The sequence below is a fragment of the Malus domestica genome, chromosome 01, assembly GCF_042453785.1.
Source record: "Malus domestica chromosome 01, GDT2T_hap1".
Classification (NCBI taxonomy): domain Eukaryota; kingdom Viridiplantae; phylum Streptophyta; class Magnoliopsida; order Rosales; family Rosaceae; genus Malus; species Malus domestica.
Genome location: NC_091661.1, coordinates 14,103,335 through 14,115,869, shown reverse-complemented (window position 1 = coordinate 14,115,869; position 12,535 = coordinate 14,103,335). Strand labels below are relative to the sequence as shown.

General features: G+C 38.2%; 2 protein-coding genes across 8 annotated transcripts; both read right to left on the bottom strand.

The window, feature by feature from the left end:
- Nucleotides 1-638: 638 nt before the first annotated feature.
- LOC103401539 (probable glycosyltransferase At5g03795) lies at nt 639-6,337 on the bottom strand. 7 transcript variants are annotated; one of them, XR_011581873.1, is made up of 7 exons: nt 5,577-6,311; nt 4,647-4,933; nt 4,169-4,401; nt 1,662-1,747; nt 1,398-1,555; nt 1,013-1,228; nt 639-831 (listed from the first exon to the last, which is right to left on the bottom strand). XR_011581873.1 is itself a non-coding variant. In XM_008340255.4 (5 exons), exons 1-5 carry the CDS (start codon nt 5,979-5,981, stop codon nt 1,127-1,129), a joined length of 1,185 nt encoding a protein of 394 aa, XP_008338477.3. In that variant the 5' UTR covers nt 5,982-6,337; the 3' UTR covers nt 880-1,126. The 7 variants fall into 7 exon arrangements, 1 of the variants encoding a protein (XP_008338477.3); XR_011581872.1 differs by having other exon boundaries at nt 1,007-1,228; nt 1,662-1,721; XR_011581868.1 differs by lacking the exon at nt 1,662-1,747 and having other exon boundaries at nt 1,007-1,228.
- A 2,050-nt stretch (nt 6,338-8,387) lies between these two features.
- Nucleotides 8,388-12,296, bottom strand: LOC103401548 (uncharacterized). Its single transcript, XM_029088127.2, has 4 exons — nt 11,911-12,296; nt 10,192-10,489; nt 9,349-9,399; nt 8,388-8,839 (listed from the first exon to the last, which is right to left on the bottom strand). Exons 1-4 carry the CDS (start codon nt 12,180-12,182, stop codon nt 8,438-8,440), a joined length of 1,023 nt encoding a protein of 340 aa, XP_028943960.1. The 5' UTR covers nt 12,183-12,296; the 3' UTR covers nt 8,388-8,437.
- Between the last annotated feature and the right edge of the window lie 239 nt (nt 12,297-12,535).

Below are 12,535 nucleotides of genomic sequence, written 5' to 3'. Positions count from 1 at the left end.
TCCTTTAATTATTCAATGAAAGTCTTACGGGAAAAGTAAGGAATGCGGAAGAGAAGAAAATCGAAGTGGGAAAATTATTTTTCATTTCGTATCACAAACTCAGTGAGGTCGGATTGCAGTTAGAGCAAACGTTGCGAGAGGGCTTGAGACAGAGAGACACAATGAACACCACTGTAGACGAGCTGCGAACTCGAATCTTGGACTTTTTTTCATTCAGGAGTTGTATGAGGAATGTACAGAAATTAGAGGGTTCGAATGTTGAGTTTTTGGCTCCAGAAATATGAAACAACTCAAACATGAGACAGATGATATATTGGTTGGGTCATTGTGAAGTTATCCACATGGTTAACTTAATTGATCGGATTAGCCACTTAATTGAACCAAATTATTGCTGATCCGTTGTGAAGCTCCTCCTCTCTCTCAATATAGATAACATCATTTGTTCAAAAAAAATAAAAAAAATAAATTGATCGGATTAAGGTTCACTAATACTTAACATGAACTTGAATGGTACATTACCTAATCACCCAATGGCACCGCGCGGTTCAGTTGACATGCATAAAAATGGCCCGGAAAGAGGGTAGCAAATGACATACTTCTTTTGTTCACCATGAATAAATAATGGAAACAAAGAAAACTAAGATCTCAATAACGTGTTTTAGTTCACCTTGCAGGCTATCTTTCCACTTGTAAAAGTGAAATTTCTTGTTCAGTAACACTATCATGGCAAAGATGATGCCTCTGTCGTTATGATTCACACGCAGGTTTGGTCAAGTCATGAAAAATGTAACAAGAAATGCAACTTGTCGGACCCCAATTGCGACACTCAAGCTGCAATTCATGAATCAAATAACGGTAAATACTAACTACCTTGTCCAATAGCAAAGAATAATGCTCCTCTTGTCTCTCTTTTAACTAAAAGAATTACAGAATGAAACGAGGTGGGTACAAAAGTGGGAATACTCCCCATATAAAGAACGAACAAATAGTAAGATCTTTCGATTACCTGTACCTCTAATTCCTTCCTCCCTCGAGATCACGGAGGAAGAACGAGACTACTGTATCTGATGATTTACAACCCTTTGATTTGCTGGCCAGAAAGTGTACAAAAAGCTAACTGGCAAAATCAGTATTTGATCACATGGTGGCGCAACCAAAGATCGTACATGACCATGTGAAATGCATCATATTTGACAGGCGGTGAATTCCACTGGAAGTGCTGCTGGACCTGAAAGAAAAATCATGAAACAAAAAGAATTTTTTAGTTACCTACAATTGGAAACAAGTGTTCTCAACACACACGCACGACATCAAAGGAAATATATTTATCACATAATATTGAAGAGTGTAAGATCAACATACAATGACATTTTCTAGTTCTAAATGAAAGCATTTACCTTAACCAAGTTTTTGTGAAGCGTAAGAAACTCTGAATAGGGTATGTCCTTAAGAATTTGTTTAAGTTGATAAACATCCTTCTCCCTAAGTATAACAGCAAATTTTCGCCAATCGAGAATGTCATTGAATGGCAGGTCATAGTAATTTGATAATATCACTGCAAGAAATCAAACCAAACAGTGGACAAACGATTAAAAGGACTTTTAATCGTACACATTACATTCAAGCTAAAAGAAAAAGGATAAATTAAGATAGGGAATTACAATTTAATATTTTAAAAAGCTAATCACCACCGCCTCAAGTTTCTGTCCATATGTACATCCCTAAGAAAGAAAAAAAAAAAGTGTAGCTGCATTCCAGAACCACATTTACTTGTCATCATGCTCGATGAACAATGTCTGATGAGTGAAATTAAAGAAAATATAGACTCGCGGCACACACCCATTCGATAAGCAAACTACATCAGTCAAGCGGCACAGTGAACAGACTTGAGGATGCATCCATTGAATAAAAATGAAAACAATTCGAAAGTTATAAGCACAAAAAAGAAAGAGAAATTGTAGAGAGAGACTGATTAGCTTGAAATCTCTGTTCAAAATTAAAAATATTTTCAAGAAGAAACACCGCAACAACAACAACAAAACCTTTTCCCACTAAATGGGGTCGGCTATATGAATCCTAGAACGTCATTGAGCTCGGTTCTGTGTCATGTCCTCCGTTAGATCCAAGTTCTCTAAGTCTATTCTTAGAGTCTCTTCCAAAGTTTTCCTAGGTCTTCCTCTACCCCTTCGACCCTAGACCTCTGTCCAGTAGTCACATCTTCTAACCGGAGCGTCAGTAGGCCTTCTTTACACATGTCCAAACCACCGTAACCGATTTTCTCTCATCTTTCTGTCAATTTCAGCTACTCCTACTTTACCTCAGATATCCTCATTCCTAATCTTATCCTTTCTTGTGTACCCACACATCCAATTAATCATCCTTATATCCGCTACACCCATTTTATGTACGTGTTGATGCTTCACCGCCCAACATTTTGTGCCATACACCATCACCGGCCTTATTGTCGTCCTATAAAATTTTTCGTTGAGCTTCAGTAGCATACGACGGTCACACAACACGTCGGACGCACTCTTCCACTTCATCCATCCAGCTTGTATTCTATGATTGAGGTCTCCATCTAATTCTCCGTTCTTTTGCAAGATAGATTATAGGTAACGAAAGCGGTCGCTCTTTGGTACTTCCTGATCTCCGATCCTCACCCCCAACTCATTTTGGCCTTCATTTGCATTGAACTTACACTCCATATATTCTGTCTTTGATCGGCTTAGGCAAAGAGCTTTAGATTTCAACACTTCTCTTCAAAGGTTAAGTTTCACATTTACTCCTTCCTGAGTTTCATCTATTAACACTATATCGTATGCAAAAAGCATACACCAAGGAATATCATCTTGAATATGTCCCGTTAACACCAAGGAATATCTCTCCCCATATAACTTTGCAATCCTTACAAGCTATATGATCCTCTTTCCTCATTAGAAGAAAATCTATGTGTTTTTACCGACCCACTCTTGTAGGTGATCACATGTTCTTCTCTCTTCTTAAAAAAGGTGTTGGCTAAGAAGATATCATATGCCATTGCAAAATCCAAGATGGCTTCCCCATCCTCGTTTCTCTCCCCAAAACCATGACCACCATGAAAACCTCCATAGTTGCCTGTCTCCTTGCCCACGTGTCCATTTAAATCTCCTCCTATAAATACCTTCTCCGTCTGAGCAATTCCTTGCACCAAGTCTCCAAGATCTTCCCAAAATTTCTCCTTCAAACTCATATCTAACACTACTTGAGGTGCGTACGCACTAATCACATTGATGAGTTCTTGTCCTATTACAATCTTGATTGCCATAATTCTATCTCCTACCCTTTTGACATCTACAACATCTTGTGTCAAGATCTTGTCCACGATGATGCCAACACCGTTTCTCGTTCTATTTGTGCTTGAATACCAAAGTTTAAAACCTAAGTTTTCTAGTCATTTTCCTTAAGATCAACCCACTTAGTTTTTTGTAGGCAAATAATACTTATCCTTCTCCTCACCATAACTTCCACTACTTCCATAGATTTTCCCGTTAAGGTTCCGATATTCCACGTTCCTAAACGCATTCTACTCTCTTGAACTCTACATTTATGTCCTAACTTCTTCACCCTCCCCCGTCTAATAAGATCAAAATACTTCTTTTGTTTGTCCTATGTAAAGTTGATAAGAGCATATGCTTCCAAACAACTTTGAGTGGAGTCGTTCAAAAAGAAGTTTCTATGACCCCCTTCCTCATTTAACACTGCATCCGGGAGCCGATGGAGATACAGTGACCCTTGCTCATTTATCACTGTGCTCGGGCCACACAGCGCCCTAGCTTTAGGGCGATTTCGTTCTGGATTCATTTTCATAAGGATTCGACGTAACCTAAGAGTGACAGTTGTCGACTACTTGACGCCCTCCCCCTCCTCCTTTATCCGGGCTTGGGACCGGCAATGTAAGATAAACACCGCAAAGAGATTAAAATTCCTTACGTGAAGGCAAACTTTCTGATCCCCTAGCATGGATAAAGGTGTCTGTTTGCTTTCAATTCGCCTCTACTCTTTTTTCTTAAATAACATGGTTATATGATTCGACCATTGACATTCCCAATTCAAGCCAAGAATAGATGATAAACACCATTACATAAATCTCACTGCAATTTTCAAGAAACAATAATACCTGAATTCTTACCAGGAATACATCCATAATGGATTGCGTCAGTTGGGCGAGCACTGTTAACCTGCGAGCCACCAGGGCATATGCAGAACTTGGTTTCATAAAACTTCCTTTGATATAACAAATTCCCTTCTGCCCTGTTTATTCTGTTGTTCAATATATAAAGCTCTGTGTCATTCTCCCATACGCGTGCCAGTATAACTCTAATTTTGGAGTTCCGATGACCGGCCCAAAAACCGAGGGTTGTCCTGCAAAGCATGCCTCCTACTAATTAATTAACTTGTGTTATTAGGCTCAATCTAGTGGCAATAAAATTATAATTACCCTCTCGTCTGGACAGGTGTCAACTTATGAAACATATCATACGATAGGTCGGCCTACACCCATGAGTATGGAAATTAATCCAAAAAGAAGTATAACATATTGCTTGTGCAAGTCAATAAGTGCATAACAGAGCATATATATACAATAAACACATATCCTTCTATATTACCTGTTCTCCACATCGTTTCCTCCGGCTGGAAGAGCAAATGGCTGAAGTACTTGAGGAAGGGCAACATCTTTGTGCGGAATGAAACCAACATCATAGCCAGGGGAGCACACAACTCGAATTGAGTTTTTCACAAGAAGTGGAAGCCCTTCAGTTGCCCTCACCCCAACATCATGACACGTGACAAAGAAGTGGTCAGCGCCCAAGGTTCGGTTCCAGTAAGGATACTTGGATATCAAGCTCTCCACATAGTCCCGAACAATTATGGTCATGTTTTCATAAGATGCACCCTGCATGATCATTATAAACCAACATATGAAGATCAAATTCAGAGTAGGAGATTGGTCAATCATATCCAATCGCGTAGCGTTTCAGTGAGTAACCATTTATCAGTATCCATCTCCTGTATGCTACAATCAGACAGTACCAAACCCATTTGAGATGCATCAAACCTAGACTAAAACATAACGCAACTCTTCGAATAGGTTCGCATTTGCAAATACGTCTAGTAAGTCTTTAGTACATAACCCAAAACAACCAAATACTTGAATGCAATAACGATATCCTAAACCAAAAAAAAATAAGATGAAACAAATCGAAATCCACAACAAATAAAGGCATGGCCACTACAATGTAAAAAACTAGAGTTTCACTTCCCCTGCCAAACACAAATCACAACTAGAACTGAAAGCAAAATCGCAGCATCCACAATTGCAATGGCTGTAGTACCATGTCCCTTTTAGCAATGTAAAACTTACAACTCATCCAAAAACATGCCAAACAACGAAAATATGAGATTTCTCCGATTCACAGCAACAAGGAAAATCACAATCTCTAGCAGCTCTACTTTCCCCGCAATTTTCTCAGCAACCAAGCAGTCCAAAACAAAAATAAAGTGAATCCGGATCGGAATGGGTTAGGGTGAAACAATACCTTGCCTCGCATCTTGTGGGAGGAGATAGGGATGAAGAAGAGGTGAGCCTGATCCGGATCGTCAGTTCGGAAGTGACTTTCTCTGATATTCTGAAAGAAATAGCCCTCGCTGGCGTACTTACCGGTGAGCTTCCTCGGCGTCTGGTAAAACGTGTTCGGATCGCCGTCCGGGTAGATGTAGACCTTGAATTTGGCTTCCATCTCGGCGAAATTCAACCGGAACACCTCCGGCGAGTGGTAGATGTCGGAGAACTGCTCATTGTCTGCGTCGTCGTCGGAGGAGGAGATGTAAGTGGTGGGGGAGGCGGAGGCGGAGGGATGGAGGGAATTGAGGGAGAAATAGATGAAGGAGAGCAAGGTGAGGATGGCGAGAGTCAAGAGAGATCCTTGTAAAGAGCACAACATCGGAGACGACGACGACGGCGACGTGGATTGCTTTTGCTTGCCCACACTCGTATGGGCTTGCTAACTTGCACTGGGGGCTCAGTGTCGAAGCACAGCTAAGGTATGTACGCTTAGCTCTTTCGCTGCTTGCTTTGATTTGGAATTTTGGAGCTGCAAAAATCAGGTCTTGATTCTGATTAAAATACAAAATTGGAGACACTTTGATCTGTCTTTTTATTTTTATTTTTTCGCTTTTCTCATGGGGAATGAATGAATTCCCTTCAACTTTAACAGAGAAAGAACAAAATCCGTGAATTTCGTTTGTAGTACACGATTATAAACAAATGTCGTAAGCCCACCTCCAATTGAAGGGACTTAATATAGATGCCCAATTGAAGGGACTTCATATAGAGCGTTTAAAGTTATAATCTTGCAAAATTTTATTTTAAATTATCTTTGGATGTTTTTAAATTTAACCGTTGAATTTGAATCAACAACTAACGGAGTTAGACTCTAAAAAAAGGCTAAGAGGGGGCTACATTTAGCCAGGCTGATGCCTCTTTGGCCAAATAATGGCACGGTGGACTTTATAAAATTATAGCCTATTCATCTGTTGGAGATGAGTTTTTAGACAAATCAGATCTTTTTTTTTTACTTTTGGATCTTTAACCCTTTCCATTGGAGATCGCCTAAGTATCCATACTTTTAAGCTTCTTGGATTGTCTATGCTCAGTGAACTTGTTCACCAAACAAGTACACGTATATCCGCCACGTATTCAACGTCTAGTTGACATTCCAAACAACTAGGAACTTAGTTTAAGGTCTAGGTGACAATGGAATAGTCTCCCTTCCTTAACCTCATTTAGGACATTGCTTTCATATCTTAAGTCCTATAGACTCATTCACACTCTATAGTATAATGCCAAACCCATGAATGAAATTAATTAATATGGAGTTGTTACACAATATCCAATATTACAACAATTGGCTTTTTAGGCACAACTTCAACATGCTCAACAATGTTTTCACCACGGGGGTGACAATAAAAGTGCATTGCTACCACAAGGACAAGGACCACAAAAAATATTTGGCTTATTTCTCCGAATGAGGATTCAGAGCTCATTGTGAGGATCCCGAGGATTTTTCAATCATATCCGTTCATAGTATACCATGCGGTCAGAAATCATTGTAAATATTTTTATTTAAAATTAAATATAAATAGTACAAAAACTAACCGTACGATGTACGATAAACGAATGTGATTGGAGGATTCTAGAATCCCCACAAAGATGATCCTCACAAAGAGGATCCTCATTCATTTTCTCCCTCATATTATTATAATATGGGAATCACATTCATGAGTATCGAACTCAAAAATAATAATTACTCTCATAACACTCAAAATTTTCAACAGAGTTTGATTACTATATCTACAATCTACCGTAGAAGGCCTAAGAGGGGGAGGGCTCGAACCCAAATCTAGCGGTACGAAGATAAATTGTATATTCAACATGACAGTCTATCGTCACTTAGTATACGGTCTAGTGGTATTTATTTGCACTTCTAAGTGAGAGGTCTTAGGTTTGATTATCACCAAAAACGAATTTGAATCATATTATTGCTAGTCCATTGTAAGACTTAGCCTAATTCTCTTATCCTTAGCATAGATAATATCATTTGTTTAATAAAAAAAATTTTAAAAAAAGGACAGTTTATCACTTGCAACAAAGTGAGAATCTAGAAATTCTTCTAATGCAATTAAAGATGCAGGAACAAGTAATTCGAGGTTTGATCTTTTTAGTATGTTCAAGTATTTGGTATATTTGCTTATAGGATTCGGCTATCCACTTATTTGCCTGGCGATTTCAGTTTCTAACATTTAAAATATATTTTTTAGTACATCAGTATATTTTTACACTAAGAGAAAATGAGTTTGACTAAGCCACCCAATGACCAACTTAATTTGGTATAGAATTCACTATCTACAAAATTCGAACCTAAAACCTCTCACTTCTAAATGAAAAGAAATACTACCAAAATGTACTACTGAGTAGCGAAAAATAGACCTCGATCAAGTAATCAACATTAAGTAACGATACCAATAGCATTAAACGATGTTGGAACCAATTTGAAATCACCTCTTAAAAATTGATAGTTATGGTTATTTTTGCGATAATTTTTTTCTTCAGTTGAACTTATCAACATATATAAAGCAAAATGGTCTTATGGTTAACTTTTACAAGCTTGACAAATGACGTTACTTTACTAAAATTGCAGACGTAAGGTTAATCAAGTTAGCTAGAGCTGCGCTCTCACTTCCGCACACTCCAATATGGTGCCTATTTCAACATATCATCCATTGGTGGGTTGGCCTATGGGTGTTGTTCAAGTAAATTGAAAGCCGCAGGCAGCTCTATATACAGAACCTTCAATAAGAGAGACGTGCACAGATATTGACCATCATGAAGTTTATGGAATCACAAAGTTGTATGGTTTTTAGGCTGTAACACATACAAGAAAATTCCGCCGGCAACTGAAACATTGAGCGACTCAAATTCCCCTGCCATTGGAATGCTTACAAGCTCACAGAGCCGATGAGATTTCTCAGACAGCCCACGTCCTTCACTGCCCAAAACCAAGCTCACTGGCATATTTGCGAATGAATCTGCAAGCTTTTGAGAAAGGTGTGACACTGGCTTCGATTTTTCTTCAGTTCCCGGATGGCCAGCTAGCAGCTTTAGTTGGAATTCGTTTTTCAAGGATTGAAGATGATTCCATGTACCAGAAACAATAGGGAGCTGAAATGAGGCTCCTCGGCTGGCTCGAAGTGCCTTCTCATTGAATGGATCACAGCATCCAGGAAGTAGAAAAGCACCATTCTGTTAAACATCGGCCCCAGAAACATACATCTTTTAAACATTAATTAATATGGAACAATCAAAGTACATAGGAAAATGCAATAGAAGCATTATAAGATAGCACCATAAAAAACGGAACACTGAGAAGTATGAAGATACATCCTTAGTCCAGCTGTTTAGCCAATCGATCTAGTTAAACATGTTAAGAATATTTGAAGAGAAACTCTAAAGGCCATCAACATACCACAGTCCTCCACAATGTACTAAACGTGGCACTGGCAAACTTATTTGAATTAATTGTATACAAATAAGAACAACGTTGGGAACACCAATCAAGCTCAGTCTATTCTTTGATGAGTGATGGAGGTAACAGTTTTAATAAACCCTTGAAAGGATATGAAAGACTGGGAAAACCAAGAGAATAGCTTTTCAAAATAAAGAATAAATAAAAACTTGTACCAAGTAAAATATGAAGAGGAAAGAGGAGAGAAAAATAAATAAAAATCTAAGGTTTACGACTTATTCCTTACCCATCCAAAGGCCATAGCTGATCTGAGCAGCGTACCAAGGTTACCCGGATCCTGCAGTGAACAACTTTTTAATTTTTATTGATCGTTGATACAGATGCCCATAAAGTTAATGAAATCAAATGCCTGAAATTACAACCAGCAGATTAAACAACATTTTGGAACTAAGACATCAAATTTACATTTTTCTAAAAGAAAAGATAAAGAAGCAGGGGAAACCAAATTTTATCACAATCTTTGCAATTAATAATAGATGACTTACAGAGATGAGACGAACTTATAATGAAATCCATTGTTTCTTGTAAAAAGTAGGTCAAAGTATAGTATCATTAATCTTTATTTTCTGCAGAATTGAAAGCATGTCATTTATTTGTGACATAAGGAAAACTTATGTAATTGATTTGCAGAATTTGAGACAAGAAAAAGGCCGCACCATCAGAATATCCATTACTAAATGCTTGGATTCTAATTATAAAGCCAAATAGAAATGTGATGTTGTGCCTTTCCATTATGAACAAGAACATACAAGAAATTGCAGAAGGCGCCAAACTAATCAGGAAATTTCCACCGAAAGACTAAGCATTGAAATCTAATTTCTAGTAGACATGAAAACCAGGCTGAATTTGTTTCCATATTTATTTTTTGGGCAAAGCAGTAAAAACTCTCTAAAAAATTCATAGTTTTCTGAGTATGGCCTTGACGATACAATTGCTTCACATGACAGAAGACTAATCAGTGACCATACAGCCAAGAGGTACATGGTGACATCTTTAAACACGAAGGTGCAAGAATACAATACTTTTAAAAAATTAACATGATCTAGTGTCAAGTCAGTGGAAGAGTCACCTGGACGCCATCAAGAACTACAACTCGATGGGGAGATGGGAACCACATCTTGCAGTTTACCTCCTTTTGTTCAGCATCTAGGTCTGAGAAACTAGTAGGAATTCTCATTAGGGCAATTGCTTCAATGGATTCACTTGATTGCATCCCTGAAAGTTTTTTCATCACGACAGAGCTCACTTGCACGATACGAAGAGAGAATTCATTAATCCACTCAGGGACCTCAGCTTTATCAAGTAGAAGCAAACAATCTATTATAACAGTTTTCTCTTGCGATGACTTTTGAAACCTGCATATTTCCCTGAAAACGAAAACTTCAGAATACACGACCACATATTTTGCATATGAGACACCAATTATAGTAGAAATTGAATGGTATTATATAAATTTAAACTAAACCTTCTCTTCAGCTCCATACAAAATGACCAAAAAATGCAAAAACATACATCCAACGATACAATTATGCAAAAATCAAATCAAATAAAAAAAAAGGTCGTACCCAGTGCACAAGGCTCCCGTTTTACGCAGGGTCTGGGAGAGGTGAATGTTGGCTAGCCTTACCCCTATTTATGGAGAGGCTGCTCCCAAGTCTCGAACCCGAGACCTACCGCTCATGGGCGAAGGCACTTGCCATCGCACCAAATCAAATAAACGAAAATAATAACAGCAGATGACAAGCTACACGTACAGTGAAAGGTTAATGAAATAAAAAAAGATCGTACCCAGTGCACAAGGCTCCCGCTTTACGCAGGGTCTGAAAGGTTAATGAAATAAACAACAAATTTCCTTCGAGTCCTTGACAGAACAGCATTGACAATGGAAGGAGAGATCCTAATAAATCCTCTAAACAGTTACGGAGGAGTAGCCAAGATTAAGTATAAAAAGGATGTGAAAGTTGTTGCTTATGACAACAAATATACATTACATGTGGAACAGGTTACAGGGTACAACATTGATTAATGAATAAAACAGAAAAAAGCATCATCATTGTGAGGAGCGTCAAAGCAAGTACGTTCTTAGCTGGTATAAGACTTCTGAGCAAAGAAGGGAAGATCAACCCAAAGATCCTCTCCTCGTCACAATGTTCTGGACGATTTATCACATCCAGTCCAGTCCAGTCCAGTCCAGTCCCGGCCAGGCCAGGCTCGAGCTTGGTTTCTAAAATTGTTTTCTGAATTTGTTCACTTCCAAAGCATTCCAAAATGACTTAGAACTTCTATGTTATGGTTTTTCTTTTTCAGTTAATTAAGATCCTAGCACTTCTCGCAACATAAAATACCAAGTTTATCTTTCAAGGGTTATCTTTCTTATGATTATGATTCGGAAACTTTTATTGTAAACTTAGAGCCCGTTTGATAACCATTTCAGTTAGTTTTTAGCTTTCAGTTCTCAAAACAATAAGAAGTGAACAAATACTGAAAACCGAAAACGAAATGGTTATCAGGAGATAGTTGCCCATCATACTACGCAAACCAAAGGGGCACAGTAGGTTATGGGATTGATCGTTTTGGCACAGAGCTTAATACTCTCAAAACCTACTATAAAGAAAAAGATTTCAAGATTAGATTTTTATCCTCTTTATTTTTGTGTCCACTTTCTCAGCAACCAAACAGGTCAGGACGGAAATATAGCAGGTACCCAATTGAGATTTGGGCAAGTTAAGTGACAATTACGAAGAACCCAAATAAATTGAAGTGGAAAAGAGAAGGATAGGCATGAAACCTGATAGGTGTGGCACCTACAACGAGAGCTGAACCATGGCTGTGGCGATAAGATGAACTGTGGCGGAGCTTGTGGCAGTGTTTGACGAATGGGTTTGAGTTGCTGGTTATGTAGGTAACGTGGGACGGCAGAGGAAGCTTGAAGTCAGTGTCTGACAAGTTAGTCGGAGTAAGGGTTTGTCTTTGACCAATTGATAACTGTGAGTACGAGTCCCGAACTTTGAGCTTTCTGGGGGGAATGGCTGCCGCTGAGATTATGTTTGAGCATTGCATTTTCTCCCCGCAGCTCTACTGCGAATACATCAATTCCCCAGCAAAAGCCAGCTTTTGAAAGGAAGGGGAAGGGGTAAAGTTATGAACTTTTGAGTCAAGGTCCACAGATATAAATATTTTGGGAAAGGAATTTGTATCTAATGATAAAGAACAAAGGAATTTTAACGAGTAGCTTCTATATTGTTCATTTTAACGAAAAATCATATTTTTACATTAAAAAATCAATCATAGTACTATTCATTTTATCATTTATTTTTTTCTTATATTTAAAACTCAGTTTTCAAGCCATTTTTATTAGTTTTTCGAAGAATTTAAAAGATTTTTTTAGCCAAAATAATCTCTGAGATTTGCAT